The sequence below is a fragment of the Sciurus carolinensis genome, chromosome 1, assembly GCF_902686445.1.
Source record: "Sciurus carolinensis chromosome 1, mSciCar1.2, whole genome shotgun sequence".
NCBI lineage: Eukaryota > Metazoa > Chordata > Mammalia > Rodentia > Sciuridae > Sciurus > Sciurus carolinensis.
Window position 1 is genome coordinate 102,105,268 of NC_062213.1, and position 17,128 is coordinate 102,122,395.

Sequence of the window (17,128 nt, forward strand, 5' to 3'; positions counted from 1 at the left end):
ATTCATGTAATTAATAAAAATGGAGGGTATACAACAGTTCCACACTCTTCACCTTTTGTTCCCTCTTGTTAATACTGCATCGGTGTTCATATGAACCCCAGATTAGATTTTCCAGGAAAGCCTCAGTTCAGATCTGTTATTCCACTCTTCCCTCTAAGTCCTCTATTCTTTGAGAGTTAGACCATGTGTCCTGATGTTTGACCATAAGTTATGGCCAAATAAAAATTGAGTGGATTATTCATTTAAATAATTATTTGGCAAAGAAAATTGAGACCCAATTTCAGACTTACATTAAACTAAAACCTAGATAGATGAAAATAGAAGGGAATAAAGATGATTATTTTAACCTTATGCAACAGTGATGGTCAGATTTTCTGATAAAAATTCCAAAAATTATAAGGAAGACCATACATAAGACAATGTAATTTTTTGAAAATTTCAGGATGATTAAAAAAATATGAACAGAAGAAAAATATAAACTGGGAAATACTATTAACATGTAAAAGATATTCAAAAAGGTCTCACAAATCATGATCAAAAAAGAAAATGAAATAGAAAAATGTGAAAAATGTCAATTTAAAATACACAAAAGAAATACAAAAAGCTAATCATTATATAAAAAGACATGAACTTCATTAGTAACTTTAATATAGTGACAAAATACTGATATTTCTTTAATATACCTAAATTAGCAAACAAAGGAGGGAGACAAAATTTGGTGAAGGGGTTGGAGAAACCAACATCCCTGAACACTACTGGTGGAACGCATGGTTAAACTTTCCAGAAGGAATTTTAGTAAAGAGTTTCAAAGCAAAAATGTGCAAACTCTGTTAAGTTGCAAACCCGCACGGGTGAGTTTATACTAAACAGAATCAAAATGCATAAGGAAATGTGAGCAAAGAAAGCCACCACAACCAATCTATTTCTGAGAAACAAAACCAGGTCATAAAACAATATGATCCATTTTACATAAAATTGTACAGAGAGATAAATAGGAAGATATCTGTAGGCTATTCACTGAATAATTTAATTTGAAGTGATGATATATAATTTTTATTTTCTGGTTTCACATTTATGTTTTAAAAACTCATTTTTTTATAATGGGGAAGATAACAAAGCTATTTTCTTTTTTTTAAAAAAAGTGATGTCAACCAAATATAAAGGAAAAAGTGCTGAATTGAAGTCAGATCTAGCTGTAACTAGTAAAAATGAGCAAATGACTTCATAGCTATAGACCTCACATTTTCTTACCTTTAAAATCTGAATGTTGGGCCATATGTTCACTTTGAATTCTAACATTAAAAAATTTATTGGAACCACTTGATTTTCTTGACTTTAGAAAGCCACCATCTAGTTGAGAAAACTTGCCTGTGCTGCCCTCTGCTGGTTATTCTGAAAATAACAAGGACTGACTGTATTTTATAAATCGCCTTCTCCATTTAGACTGCTAAACTGTTCAGCCTGCAGTAGCTAGGTCTCAGGCACTGGTCCAGAATACCTTGCAGGTAAGAACAAAATCTTATAAATGAAATTTTCTTGATCTCTACATTAACTTTATATTCTCTCATTGCAAAAATCTGGATTTCACCAGAAAAATATTTTCTTCCTTATGAGATTTGGTGTCTAAATTCCTTGGTCCTTTTAATTGGTAAAAATGTGTCCCAATTGCAGATCTAGGAGAAACTAGGAGTTGCAAAGAAAAAACTAACAAGGACTCCGAGATTCTTGGAGTTGAAGTATACAAAGTACTGTCCCCAGGGGAAGAGGAAGATGGCATCCAAAAGCATGCGACTGCTCCTACTGCTGAGCTGTGTGGTCAACCCTGAAGTCCTAGGTGGTGAGTAGGGCCATTGAGCCAGAACTGAGCCCACAGTTGATCCCACAGTGCTCATGAAACAGCCATGGACTTTCCCTGTTCTGCTCCCACCCTCCAAAAAAAAAGTCATTTGAGTACTGCAGGAAATACTTATTAAAGGTTCAAATGAACAACAATGTGGTAAAAGTTCAAGGCTCTAGAATCAAACCAAAGCCCACCCTAGATGGTTGTAAGCTAGACTTAAATAAATTTTGAAAGTTTATTGGGAAGGATACAGAAATTGTTTGAAAACACTGTACACTTAGCAGACTGTCAATAAATGATAGCTACAATCAGAACTTCATAATATTTACGTACTGTTTCCCTATTCGAGCATAGCAGAAACTCCAGTTTGCAAAGGATATGCAACCTAATTGGAGAGATGTCTCTTCTACACTTACAGGCCAAGTGTCAAGTGCAAAGTACCATGTCAACAAAGTAGGAAGCAAATGCTGTTGAATTTACCAATGGAGAAAGTAGGGGGAGATCCAAGTGTGCTAAGAATAAATATTATGGAATATCTGAAATCTTCCATTTCCATAAAATGTGGGTTTATGTGATATAACTATTTTGTTCTATTTATGAGAAAAATGAGGCCCGGAGAAGGGTGGAGACTTGCCCAAGGTCAAATAGCAAGACCATGTTTTGCTCTGACTGGCTTCTGGCCCTAAGTCCCATGTGACCTTCTGGGAGTTGTATGTGAAAGAACGAAGAATCCTGGCTTGAGCATCACTTCTGTTGAGAAGAAAGCCTTCTAGGGATCCTTAGCTTAGCATCGCTGTCTGTAACTTAGCATTGTTCCCACTAGCCCTTGGAAAAGGAAAAAGAAAGCAGCATTCTTGGGCACCATGTTGGCCCCTAGAGTTGAAATCTGTGATCCTTATTATCTTCTACTCTTTACATGTCATACTAGGTGGTTCTCTGTCCTCAACCCCACAGCTGTTTCCAGCTACTAATTCTTTCAAACATTTATGGGTACTCAGATTCTGGGGACTCGATCACAATTTCTCTTTTCCTGTGTTTCTTATTGGTGCATTGTAGTTATACATAATGGTGGAATTCATTATTAAATATTTGTATGTGCATATGATACATCAATATAATTTGGCCAATATCATTCTTTATTATTTTCCCTTTTCCTCCCCTCTTTCCTCCTCCTGATCTTTTTCCTCTACTCCACTGATATCCCTTTAATTTTCATGAGATCACCTTCCCCCCACCCAGCAACCTTTCCTTTCCCTTTTCCTCTGTGACTTCCACACGTGAGAGAAAGCATACAACCCTTGACTTTGCAAGTTTGGCTTATTTCCCTTAACATAATGTTCTCAAGTTCCATCCTTTTTCTTGTAAATGGCATAATTTTATTTTTCCTTATGATTGAATAAAACTCCATTGTGTATAGATACCACATTTTCTTTGTCCATTCATCCATTGATGGACATCAGTCACCTTTTCAGAACTGCCCCAACTTCCCTGAACAACTGCCTTCCATGGCCATTTCTACATGGCTGGTAATTTCTTGCTCCTCTGGTGCTAGGTTGATCTCAGGCTGAGGCTTGACATTTGCCTCTGCTATATCCTGAGGAATAATAAACAAGCTACAGCCCCACCCCTGGATTTTGCCAACCTTTCTAGTTTCCCTCTCCAGGAGCATATATTGTATATATGTTACATAAAGAAACTATGTATTCTGTGTACTGTGGCTTATGGGAAAAGTCTGATCTTGCACTTAAAGGAAGTATGGAGAACTTAGAAAGGAATTTTTTCTCTCCACAGGACCTATGGTATGATTATAACTCTTATCGCTTCTGCAAGTCTTTGTTCTGGCCTGTGACTGTCCTTCACGTTGGAGCAATGCATAGGACAAGTGCAATGGTTGGAGAGACATAGAGCAGCATGATTCATAGACAATAAAACAGCTTCATCCAGTTAATATTTTCAAAAATATTGCACTGACTACAGTAAAAATGATGATTATTTTAATAGCAATAATTCTAACAGTTACTATTTACAGAACAATTACAATATAATGGGCTCTGTGCTAATCATTGTACATGCATTAACCTAATTAATCCTCCCAGCAACTCTATGAATTAGGGATATGTTGTTAACCTCACTCCACAGACAAGGAAACAAGACCAGGGGAGGTTAAACAATGTTCCTGAGCTTGCTCCTCTGGTAAGTGGTGTAGAAAGACAGTCAGAGAAATATAGACCAGATATCAGAAGCTGAGACTTCTTGTCACTGCATGTATATAATGAGGAGCTCTAGCACCACAAGAGTTGGGGTCTGGGGTCTAGGTATGCTGAAAAAAACATTGAGCCCTTCCCCAGGTTCCACCACACTCCCCATCTGGTGACCTCAGAGGGTCACTTATCTTCCTGAGTAGATCTCCTCATCTGTATAATGAGGATAGCCATCCCTATCTCTCAGGAAGAGTCTGGTAGTTAAGGCAATCGGAACAAATATGTTTGTTTTAAAACAAATAGTTTGAAAATAGTGACTAAGTTGACAAAAGTTTCTACTTGGAGTCAGACTGCCTGGGGCAAAATCTTGTCTCTGTCACTTTTTTGCTATGGGATCCTGGGACATGACCGTTTCTTTTTGTCTTTGTTTTCTCATCTGGAACATGGGTATATAAGTACCTGATTCATAGGGTTATTGTAGGGATGATTAGAATAGACATAAATTGTCTGAGTAATTGTCATTGAGTAAAGGCTCAATGAATGTGTGAAGCAGTAGAAGGCACAGCCGTGCCTCAGCAGAGCAGCATTGATTGCATTTCTAGGAGCTGAAGTTTCTCCATTAGGGGGCACATGGCCAGAGCTGCACTAGTGCAGTGCCCAGGGGAGGGGAGAGGAAGGTGGAGAAAGAAAGAACAGAAGGCAAACACAGAATTGCAGATAAAGAGAGACATACAAAGCACAGAGACAAAAGAGAAAGAGAGAGGCAGAGAGACATGGAGTGGAAAGACAGAAAGAGAAACCAACACATAGAAAGACCTGGAGATGTACAGAGACAGAATGGTGAAAATAGAGAGATGGTCAAAGGTGGAGAGAAGCCCTCAAAGAAACACAGACACAGAGAAAGGAAGGAGGGGAAAAGAGATTACTGATTGCCTGGTCTGAAGCATGACATTAGGTCTTCTTTGCCCTGACTCTCCACCCACCCTGGATCCTTTGTGTGAGACCCTAGGATCTCTGCTGTCACTACCCAGAGTCAGGGAAGGAAAGGCCACAGTGGTGGAGAATCTGTCCTGACCCATTTGGCTACAGAGTGACAAGCAGAGGCATTTCAAGATTCACGAGAGAATTCAGAGTGAACCGCACTAGGAATATTGGGTGTGAGGTCAGGGCTCTGTCCTCAGACTTCGGGTGGAAGAATTGAGCTCCTCTTGCCCCTTCTTTCAGAATATTCTCACCAATATTAAGTCAGAACCTTTGCTTCTGAATGTATCTCCAGGCTGCCCCTTTCAGAAATTGGACCCCGGTTCATCAGCTGTCCCTTTACAGATGATAATCGATGATCTCCTTCTTAAGCTTCTTTCTTAAGAAGATCAGCTTTCACTTCAAGAGTCAAGGGTCTTCTTTGCTTTCTTTCTTGCTGATATCATAAGTGAAGCATCCCAACATGCTGATTATTTCTGTTGCTAAATTCCTAATTTCTAAATATTTCATATTTATAAAATTGAAGGTTGGGAGGGTTAGTGGCAGGCACATGGAATTTTAAGACCTAGAACAGAATCTGAAAAGCAGCTTTTCCATCTTACTGTCTGACCTTGGGCAGGTGACCACCTCAGCCTGTTTCCTTATCCCCCTAAACTATTCTGATAAAAATATAATATGGATAAGCCCCTTTGCTTAGTGCCTGGCACCAAGTAAATAATTTCTATATAGAATTTGGTGATAGTGACAGCAGTAGGAGCAGCAGTGGCATAAAGCCTTTCTTTTCTTAACATAAAATTTCATTCAATTTTCTACAGGAAATCGATGGCAAGGCATTTAAATAAATGAATATCTTTGCTGCTTGATGGCAGTGTAATTTGGGTGCCCCTCAGAACTTTTCCTTCTTAGCTGGGTCAGTCATTACCCATCATTCATAGATATAATTGCACACGGGAAGGCTCTACAGCTATAATGAGCATCTTGTTCCAAGCCAGAGCTGAGACTGCAGCACACGAAGATGTGGTTGGATGCTAGACTGAGAAAATTCTTAAATGCTAATGAACAGGGAGCTTATGCGAAAGCAGTGGGGAGCACCTGAAGATGAAATAGATCAGAAGAGTAAGGCAAACGGATGACAAGGTGTCAACTGACTGGGAAGAGAGGAATGTTACTCTAACTGCTCTGTGGACATCCACTGTGAGAGGAAAGACCCTGTACCCATCCATGGTGTCCGAGTGTAGCCACAGTGCCACAAAACCCAGACTGCTGGTTGACATTCCCTTTGTCATCTAGCCCCTCTGCACTTCCCAACATATCTCCTTTATTAACTTTCAGATGAAGTGATGGGGCACATTCACCAGTTGGTGAGCCGCAAGAATGTGAGCTGCCCTGAATCATGGCTTCTTTGGCCTCTAGGCCTCTCCAGTCCTTGTCTACCACAGTTGCCTGACAGATCTCCTGTTCTTAAGGCAAAATTAAGGTCCTGCTATTTTTGTGCATGCCTTGCACATCCATCTGCTGGTCCTCTGCCCAATGTGTCCCCTTTCCCCAACATGTCCCCTCCCCTTGCTACAAAAGCACATCCCATCTGTGCTCTACTTCTTGCTAAGTTGCCTTGAACCTGTCCCATGTATCCCTACTACAAGGATTCTTTCCTCCTATTGATGCCTAAAACCACCAGTTTATACCCCTCCTCCAGTCCTGTGCTGCCTTGAATCATAGTTGTTTGGTCTCAACTACCAATGTGTGATTCTACCAGATGCTGAGTGTGTTTACTCAATTATGCATTTTAGATCTGAGGAAATAACCACTTTGGGGTTAGGGGACCCACTGTAAGACAGACCTGAGTCAAAATTGCATTGAACACCTGACCTGCGAAAGCCCCACTCTGACTGCTAGGCCACAGTATTGTTTTGGACTTCCTAGAATTAGTGTTAGTTCAGAACCAGTGTCCAGCAGTCCCCGAAAGCTCTGATTATTTTCTTTTTCCCACTGCTCAGCTACCCTGGTAGAAGGCCACAGGTCCCTTGGACGAACTTGGGAGAAAGATTAACAATGTATATTTTTTATGATGCAGCAAAGACCTTTTGAATAAGAGACTCTTCCATGTTTTTATTCAAAAGGTTCTGAATCTATAAGCTATATCATGTCTGGCCTTGACTATTTTTTGCTTTCATGACTTGTAATTGCTTTTGTTTATGCACAGATATCATCCTGAGACCCAGCTGTGCTACTGGATGGTTTTACTACAGATCCAATTGCTACGGATACTTCCGGAAGCTGAGGAACTGGTCTGATGCTGAGGTAAGGGATTTGATTATTTGACTTCTTTCAAGAAAGGGGTCATCCAGAGCCCCAGATATCATTTGATTCAGAATGAAGAGACCTTCCTTGGCACTTTGAGGAGAAGCCACCTGGATGGTGAAATGGAAAGAAGAGGGTTGCTGTGTTCAACTCATTCCATATTGTAAGCACCGATAAAGCAGATACGATATGCCCAGGCCCTGGATGGGTTACAAGGACATACGAATGAAGAGGAAAAAGCCCCTGCCCTCAACATAGAACGAAGGAGAATGAAAAGACCAGGAACTTCCAGGAAAAAATGGTTGAATTCCTGAGAGAGATTTGCCAGAAAGAGAGTAATGTGTAGAAAGGCATGGAACAGAGGCAATCCCAACAAATGGGAGGTCTCATTGCTCTATAAAACCCCAAAATGTACTGATGTTATTTCATTGAGATTTTGTCTAAGGCATACTCAAATAGCCAGTTGAAGTAAGTGGAGACTCACTGTTGTCTCTCTGAATTGTGGTTAATTGAAGCAACTGACTGGGGAAGCCATGGGGGTGTGGTGTGGCATGATCTGGGCTCCAGGTAGTCTCAGAACTCCTGTACATAACTCAAAAGAAAAAAAAAAAAGGATGGAGCACCTACCACGGGATACCTACTGAGGACTCAAAAATAATCTCTGGCTTTAAAAAGTACAGGATGAGTAAGGATTTTGACATTTGAACAGAAAATGCCAACATAGCATAAGCATAGATGACTTTTCTAAGATTATACCAAAAATAAGTAATAGGGAAAACCCAGGGAGGTCTGCCCTAACACATTGCTTTCCTGAGCTGAGTCATGAATAATGAGAGAGAGAGAGAGAGAGAGAGAGAGAGAGAGAGAGAGAGAGAGAGAGAGAGAATGTGTGCAATGGAAGGAAGAAGGTGGGGAGAGAGAGCATTAGGCAAAGGCACTTCCCAAACTGTAATTTTGAGGAAACTGAACCTCAGAGAGGTGAAGTGACTTGTCAAGGTCACAAACACTAACAAGTCGCAAGACCAGGACCCTGGGCACTTCCTCTGACCCCAAATCTCTTGCCTTTGCGTTGTGCTGCCTCTTCCTCACATGCCTGACTCTGTGACGTTGTCTTCTCCCATGGTGACAGGAATCTCCTGTGGGATTTAGGTCTTGGTTGCTGGAGGAGAAAGAGGGGACTGCGTGAGTCCCTTCTGCTTGGCACACTAGGATTCCAAGGAGAGGGCTGTGCTTTGAAATGTCAAGGCATCATTAATGGGACCTCTCCTTGTGTGCAGCTTGAGTGTCAGTCATATGGAAACGGAGCCCACTTGGCATCTATCCTGACTCTAAAGGAAGCCAACGTCATAGCAGAGTACATAAGTGGCTATCAAAGAAACCAGCCCATATGGATTGGCCTGCATGACCCACAGAAGGTAACCTCAAACATGGCCCACGAATGTCTTTTGTAAAAGCCAGGAAGATAGCCCCTTTCTAGGAAATGGTCTCCTGGCCTACTAATAGGGGCACAGGCAGTGGATCTTTCTGTCAGCTGCTTCTAACTGACAAAAGTCAAGACATCAGGGTCAGGAACCCAGATCTGTAACACCATTTTACAGAACTTCTATCTAATTAAGGTCATCCTGAATCTTAGAAAGTGAAATTACCAGCTTTCTAAAAAATAAAAAATAGGTTGATGTAAGTATATATATGTGTGTGTGTTTGTGTGTGTGTGTGTGTGTGTGTGTGCGTGCGTGTGCGTACATAAGGAGACTTGTCATGATACTCAGATTAACTACATCTCCATTAAATCTCGAATGAAAGTTGAACATTTTCTGCTAACCTTTCTCTCAGATACTGTTACTTCTTTTCATTATCCTTGAGTTTTTTTCACTGGACTCTGGCTGTATCTTTCATCAATACTTCATTGTAAGGAATGCCATGTGAGGTCTCCATAAGGTTGCGTTTTATAGATTCTTTGTGGAGTTTTGATTTGGTTCTAAACTCATAGGGACACAGGAGAAAACCCCGAAACTTTGTTTCTTGGTCATGCTGCCAGAGATATCAGACATTCACATCACATCTGCCATGAATGCATATTTATCCTTTAGAATGTACCCATAAATATCTTCATGCTTTTTCTCTTCTTGAATATAATGAGAAAATGGGTAACCTTTGATCACTGTTGCTACATTTTATATAGTTACTCATCTTTTAATGATGTTTATTTGACTACCATAATTTTACATTTTCATCTATTCACAATTGCTATTAAACATAACTCTGCTTTTCAGAGATAGGATAAATATTTACATCTATTTATATAACATTTTTGTAGTTTAATGTTTTATATTCATGACTGAGAAAAATAAGTAACAAACATTTTAAAAATTGAGTAATGTCTCTGGTAGTCAAAAAGTGTAAAGTAAGAAAATATAGTTTGCCTTGTCAGATTATCTAACTTTTGCTTTTTCTTAATGAATAATATTTTTAAGTATATAGAGAAATTGTTCCTATGCCCAGTTTGTGAGCATGTAATTTCTACAACTGAACTATTTTGGAACATACTTTGGCAATTCACATCAATAATCTCAAAATATCCATACCCTTTGGCCCATTAATTCTACTTCTGAGATTCTATCATAAGGAAATAATTTGAAATATGAAACAGTTTTGTGAACTGTTCATAAAGTGTTCATAGCAGTATTCTTTATAATAATTGTAATTTAGAAACAATATACCTATCAATAGAAGAAAATAAAGGAAAATTATAGTATATTTTTCCCATTAAAAATATTTAGAAAGCAAGTTACAAATTTGAGTATATATTTTAAAGATTAAAATGTTACTTCCTAATGTTTAACTTTCTTTGCTAAAACATGTACAGTCTGTTTTCCCTTGAGTTGGATAATATATTCTAAATTATCTTGGTGAATGCAGTTTGACTTGACTTGGGATTCTAATATGAATCTATATATTTTGTCTTCACATGTTGAAAGTTTTATGCAAAAGTGTATAGTAATGATTTTTTTCATTATTTTCTATAGAGAAAAATTATTCTCCATGATGCTCATGATATAAGGCATGTTGTTTAATAGTGTTTTTTTTTACCCCGTTCAAGTAGTTGCAGTTTTTTAAACCACTTTAGTGTCTTTCATTAATTGAATTTGGAATATGCACCCAAGGCCCATCTGTAAAGTCTTGGTTTTTAGCCTCTTATGCTTTTTGGTGATGGTAGAAACTTTAGAAGGTGAGGCCTAGACCTTGTGCTCCAACTCTGATGTACTGCATTCCCACAGGCCCAAAGCAATAGAGCCCAGAGACCATGGGCTCTATTGAAACCTGAGTCAAATAAACTTTTCTTCCTTTCAAAAAAAAAAAAAAAAGATTATAACATTGGGGAAATACTTTAAAACATTGATATAGGCAAAACTTTTTTTTGATGGGACCTAAAAAGCAAAGGCAAAAATAGATAATCTCTGAAGAGCAAAGTTCTATTTAAGAGCAATTGTTAATAGATAAAAATGTAAAATCCTTAATAGTAAAATCATCAAACTAAGAAGCTTCCATATAGCAAAGAAAACCATCAACAGAGTGGAGGGACAGTCTGCAGAATATGTGCAAACTATTCATCTGACAAGGGATATTGATATCCAGAATATATGAGGAACTCAAAAAACAACAAAAAAATTTATTCAATTAAAAAATGGCCTAAAGATCTGAATAGATATTTCTCAAAACAATACAGACAAATGGTCAATGAGTGCTAGAAAATGTTCAACATCACTAATCATCAGGGAAATGCAAATCAAAACCACCTGCTGCCTCACCCTATTATCAAATAGAACACAGGTGGTGAGATGTAGGGAAGAGGGAACCCTGGCATGCTACTGATGGGAACATAAATTAGCAGGACCATTATGGAAAACAGTATGAGGATTCCTTAAAAAATTAAAAATTGAATTATGATATGAGCCAGAAATCTCACTACTGAGTATTTAGCCAAAGGAAAATGAATCATTATGTCAAGGAGATACCTGTACTCTCAAGTTTATTGCAGCACTATTCATAATAATTGAGTTATGGAATCAACCAAGGGGTCAATGGACAAGGAAAATATGGCCCTATACACAATGGAATTTTATTCATCCATAAGAAAATTAAATCCTGTCATGTGCAGCAAAGTGGATGGAACTGGAGATTGTTAGAGTAAGTGAAATAAGACAGATACAGAAAAATGACACATCTTCTCACTCATATGTGAAAACTGTTGAATGGAATGGAATAGTGGTCACCAGAGACAGGAAAAAAACAAGTCTTCCTACCCTCAGTGGAGGGAAAGGATTGGAAACGGGGCACCAAAATACAGTTAGTTTGGAGGAATTCGTTCTGGCTTTCCATAGTACAATAGGGTAGCTGTTGTCTACAGCAATCTCTGATACATTTCAAAATAACTAGAAGACTGAATATTCTGAACACATAGAAATGATGACTATGTGAAGAGATGAAAGTGCTTTTACCCTGACTGATCATTACATATTGTATATGTATATACTGGGTGGTCACACTGTACCCTATAAGAATATACAAATATTATTTCTTTATAACAAAACATAAAAATGTAATGATCCATGAAGACATTCATGTCAGAAGTAAATTTGCTGATATAGCAGTAATTTTCTCCTCTCAGTGTTTAATGTAGTAACTTTTCTCTTTTTTCTTTGCACATTTCTGCACTTCCCAGTTTTTACAGTGAAAACTATTTTGAAGAGGCCCAAGGGAACTCAGACTTGGGCAGGTAGGATTGCTGACGTGTTTATTTCTTCTGTCTCCTTTCATTGCAGAGGCAGCAGTGGCAGTGGATTGATGGGGCCTCGTACCTGTACAGATCCTGGAGTGGCAGGTCCTCGGGTGGGAATAGGCACTGCACAGAGATAGGCTACAATGACAGTAAGTTCCCCTGCATCCTGTACCTCTTCCCCAATCATGGCTCCTTCCTTTGACTAGTTGAGAGCAAAGATGGAAATGGTCACCTTCCTTCCCTACTTTCCCCCTATAGAAAGAGAAGCAGTTCTCTCCTTCTTCAGGACAATGGCATTGCCATAGCTAATGTTTACCAAACCTCAGTCGTCTGTGACCACTTAACGGTCTTTGCCATACCAGTATACAAACCTGTTCAACAATTTACTCTGTATTTTCTTTAAATCTGCTCACTTCTTTTCTTAAATATATTTATTTTAAAATCATATTGTATCCCCTGAAGGGACACATGTCCCACTTTGGTAAACCCAGGCCACAGGGAGTAAGTGTATACAGTGAAACAGATGAATCCCTCCTGATGCCTTTAAAATTAGGGTTCCTGATTATGATCGCCCACCGCCCGCGGGGACAATCACAACGCGTACGCTCTTCTTCATCACAGGAACCAAAAAGCTTTATTCCACAAGTCTCAGATTTATATTGAGAACATCAGCCTATCAGAGAGTAGACTACCAGGAAAGTCAGCCTATCAAGGAACAGTCTCTAGGCAGATACCAGGATCGCCTCATGTACAACAGCCAACCAGAGTTACTTCCTAAAACTTGTTTACGAGTGCAGCTATGTTTGGCAAGCTGCCAGGCGCCATCTTAGAGATCAGGCCACGGTGCAGCTCTGGGGCCCTCAGAGCCCGCCCCTGACACCTGATGAGCCCTAGAAACCCAGTCTTGGCCTGAGTTCTTCCTTCCTGCTTGTTTCCCTGAGTCCTGTGCAGTGGCTGAACCTCAGTTGCAGGCTGCATGCCCTCAGTCACTTGGGCTTTCTCCTTGCCTTGCTTGCTTTCATTCTTTGCTCTTTATGCTACTAAATTATGTTTTCCAGTCTTGGTACTAATGACCAATGATTATGGAATGGGAATTCTTTGTTGTGGGGGGCTATCTTGTACAATCCAGGAGGTTTAGCAGCATCCCTGTTCTTGCTATTCAATAGATTCCAGAAGCATCACCCCGCTTCCTGGGATGTGACAACCAAAAAATATTTCCAGATATTGCCAAACTTCCCTTCTGGGGTCCGATTCACTGGGGATTGAGAACCACAGCCAGTAAATGAATGGAAGATTTCAGTGGCAAAATAAGAACACAGAGTTTTCAAGTTGTGAAAGGGTATGTGTATTTGAGAACATCCCTGTGAGTCTAAAAGACTACCATAAGTGATACCAGACTCTCTCCTAGCCAAGAATTTGGCTGGTGCAGGGCCTGGGTCAAGCACTCAGGAACTGGGTCTAAGGTGGAAAAGGGACCAGTTGCTTTGGTTTATTGATGACTGAGGGATAAAGCTTATAAGAAAAACAACAAACAAGAGTGATAAACTTTGTAACAGAAAAGGTGGGGAGGGTGGACATGAGGAGACAGACTTGGGGAAGACCCTCAGAGACAGAAAACTGGAGAGGGGATTTTCACAGACCAGCAGTGCCCATGCTGCTGCTGTTCAAGGCATAGGTCAGCTCAGCTGAAGAAGCACAGCCGAGACCCACTGGCAGAAGCTACCAAAATGTGGATGCCTACCCAAAGGAAGGAGAAAGCTGAGCTCTCGGCACCATCCAAACACATCAAGGGTTCACCCAGGAAGTCATGATAAACCCATTGCTAGAGTCAACCAAGCAAAAGGTGGACAGTGTAGTGTTCACTGTAGTTGAAACATATGCAAAGCGTTTGAAGAAAGACTTAATGACACAAAAAGATCAACTGAGGAGTATTTTAGACTGAATTCCAGGATTCACTTCAGATCTATAACATCAGACTCTCCAGGGCTGGAAGATGGACCGACCTTGGGGAAGTGGTAGACCAGATGCTTCCCAGAGTCCCTCCCAGACCCAGATTCCTGAGTTTTCCCTTGGTCAAAGTTCTCAAACAAAAAATGTCTGTTCCCTGTCAGCCCGTGATCAGATGATGATGTTCCTTTGTGAAGTTACCTGTGTGGTAGTGATGGAGAACCTCAGGTTCTCGAGAGCATCCCCTCTGGCGCTTCTCCTTCTTCTCCTGGGTTTACTCACCTCAGCTTGACTCAGAGAACAGGCTCCACACAGAAAGTACAAGCAAGGAACCAAGGCTGAGAGAAAATCAGGTGGAAGGCAGAATTGGAAGGGACATTGCCCTCAATCCCATCGGTGTCACTTTCTATCTGTAGAATGGATTTTTGCCCTCAGGTTCACTTTCTATTTTTTAATCTTAAAATTCAAAGTGTGTGATTCCGCAGTGCACAGTGACACACACATTCTTCTCTCTCAGTGATGGGGCTCATTCCTTTTTTTTTTTTTTCTATTTAGAAAAAAGAAAAAAAAAAGGACATTTTATTCTGTGTGTCCTTTGGTCATCCTTTGGAACTCTCTGCTTTATACCACAGTGTAACTGTTTTGTGACTCCCTGGTGGTGTTGTGTTTCCTGACTTATCTTTGGTTCACTTTGAGATATTTAATAATGGTAACTTCATTTTGCAGTTTATAAAGAAATTTCATGTTCAAGCTAGTTTGTGGTCAAGAGTAGGGGTTCTGCATTCTCAGTGTCCAGGTAGAATTCCTGTTCTTCCCCTTGACTGGGCTGTGTTGACCCCAGGAAGATTTCTTATTTTTCTGTGCCTCAGATGCCTGAAGGAAACAACAGTGCCAACCATATGATGTGCTTCCACTGCAGTGCAGGCTGGGCTCATGACTCCTGTGCCCCAAAGGGGAGGAGGCTTGTCTACTCCCCCTTCTCTGCATTTCCCCACCCATGATGGGGAAGGGACAAGGAGAGAGAAAACTGATACCTTTCTAGGTGCTGCATGGGGTGAGCTGGCTGTTCTTGACTGCTTGAAGCTGCTGTTCCAGCTTAATTATGGGTTCTATGGGTGTCACCTCAAAAGGACCCACTAAGAACACCCTCCATCTCAAGCAACACCCAAAGCACTTATGCTCCAAACCAGATTCAAGCAGACACCCTTGTGGTGATTTCCATGCTAGTGATCTTGTGCACCATCTCTTTGCTCTGAACTGTGAGAATGCCCAGCAAGTCTGTCCTCCCCATTGTATTTGCACTCTGTGTCTCTAAATCTGAGCACCAAGGATGTGGACAAGGGCAGTGCAGCCTCTGTGCCTCCTGAGAACTGGGAATGGGAGAGGGCGCGCTCATTCCTCTCTCCTAGCTCTCACACACCCGCAAAACACACACTGGCAACAGGGTCAGGTCTGCAGGCCAAAGCCCAAACAGACGCCTACTTGGGAAAAGACTCATCACTCTGTAGCAGTTCACCCTGGGATGACAAGTGACTCTGAGGAACTTGATTTTGGGGGGAGGGAAATATTTGAGCCTCTCCTCAAAAGCACCTCAGTCCTTCAAAAGGTCGCCTGCTCCTGGCTTAATTCATCTTTATAAATGGTGGGACGAGACTGGTTTCAGCAGCTTCCAGTTCTCTGGACTTTGAGCAAGAGCTTTTTAGAGCTCAACTATAAACTTTCAATGGTGGACTTTAAGAAGGAGCACCCCCAGAGCCTCACTGCACCCTGTGTCAAACACAAGATATTTTCTGTAAATTCATGTCAAGCCTTGCTTTCCTCCAAAGCAGGAAGAAATGGAGCTTTTGCAATGGCACGTGACCTTTAAATGTTTTTTCTTTCTGTTCGCAATTGCAATATTAAGGAATCTCCAGAGAAATGTAAATAATAGGATTATAAATAGAGATTTGAGGAAGTGGCACATGCAATTGTGGGGGCTGATCAGTCTGAAGCATGCAGAGCAGGCTGGCAGGCTTGAAATTCCTGCAAAAGTCAACACTGCATCCTTAAGTCTAATGACAATCCAGAGGCAGAATTCCTTCTGCTTTAGTGGACTTCAGTCTTTCCTCTTAAAGCCTTCAACTTATTAGATGAGGCTCACCCACATTATGGAGGGTAACCTGCTTTACTCAAAGTCTACTGGTTTAAATGTCAATCATAACTCAAAATACCTTCACCATAGCATCTAGACTACTAGACAACTTGCAGCTCATACACATCTGAATCTCATCGCCTGATCAGGTTGATGCATAATATAGCCATCACTGAACCTTTGTCCAAGCAAAACAACAAGATAGCTCTGGTAAACTCAGTACTGAACTGGATGTATTTAAATGTCTGTTTGTTCTCTTACAGACTTTTTAACTTGGAACAAAAATGAATGCAGCAAGCGCCAACACTTCTTGTGCAAATACCGACCATAGAGCAAGAATCAAGATTCTGCCAAGCCTTGCACAGACCGCTTGCTCTTCTTTCTCTGCCTTGCTATCTAAATCTGATCATTGTCTTAGACAGTAAACACAGCAACTAAGGCTGATAAGGTCTCTAGTGCGCTGATTTTATTAGGCCTAGAGATCTCAGTAATGATGTGATAATGGCTTCTTACACTAAATGTTCACCCCATAATCCCTTTCTATAGTACTTTTTTTTCTTCCTCCCCTCTCACTGGTTGTCTCAAGCAGGCTAGGGGCGTGCATCCCCAACTAAGGAAACAACTCAGTAAAGATTCAAAGACAGAGAGCAGAAACACAAGAATGAGCTTCTGTCCACTTCAGCTTCTCCTTTGCCCACGCCCACCCCACCAGCCACTTGTTTATTTTTCCTTTAAACCATGGAAACATTCATCACTAGAGTCCCTACTAGGCTGAGCTGGACTATAAATTCTTTTAATAAATAGTTATATACATAGGAGGCTGCTGTGTTCCAATTCAGTGAGTGGAAAGGTAATATTAGATTCAGAAGTACTCCCAAGTATTTCTTCATCTTTCTCCTCTGAGTTTCTAACTCCCACCTGCTCAGCAGCAGCCCTGGTTTGAATAG

General features: G+C 40.4%; 1 protein-coding gene across 1 annotated transcript; it reads left to right on the plus strand.

Annotated features, from left to right (window-relative positions):
- Nucleotides 1–1,770: 1,770 nt before the first annotated feature.
- Nucleotides 1,771–16,512, plus strand: Reg4 (regenerating family member 4). Its single transcript, XM_047533471.1, has 5 exons — nt 1,771–1,837; nt 7,226–7,323; nt 8,601–8,738; nt 12,147–12,252; nt 16,445–16,512. The coding sequence occupies exons 1-5, from the start codon at nt 1,771–1,773 to the stop codon at nt 16,510–16,512; spliced, it is 477 nt and encodes a 158-aa protein (XP_047389427.1).
- Nucleotides 16,513–17,128: the final 616 nt, after the last annotated feature.

Excerpts from the sequence above, each read along its gene's own strand:
- Reg4 (XM_047533471.1), top strand. The coding sequence starts at position 1,771 with ATGGCATCCAAAAGCATGCGACTGCTCCTACTGCTGAGCTGTGTGGTC. Across the intron at positions 8,739-12,146 it reads GCCTGCATGACCCACAGAAG|AGGCAGCAGTGGCAGTGGAT; the intron begins GTAACCTCAAAC and ends CTTTCATTGCAG. Across the intron at positions 12,253-16,444 it reads AGAGATAGGCTACAATGACA|ACTTTTTAACTTGGAACAAA; the intron begins GTAAGTTCCCCT and ends GTTCTCTTACAG.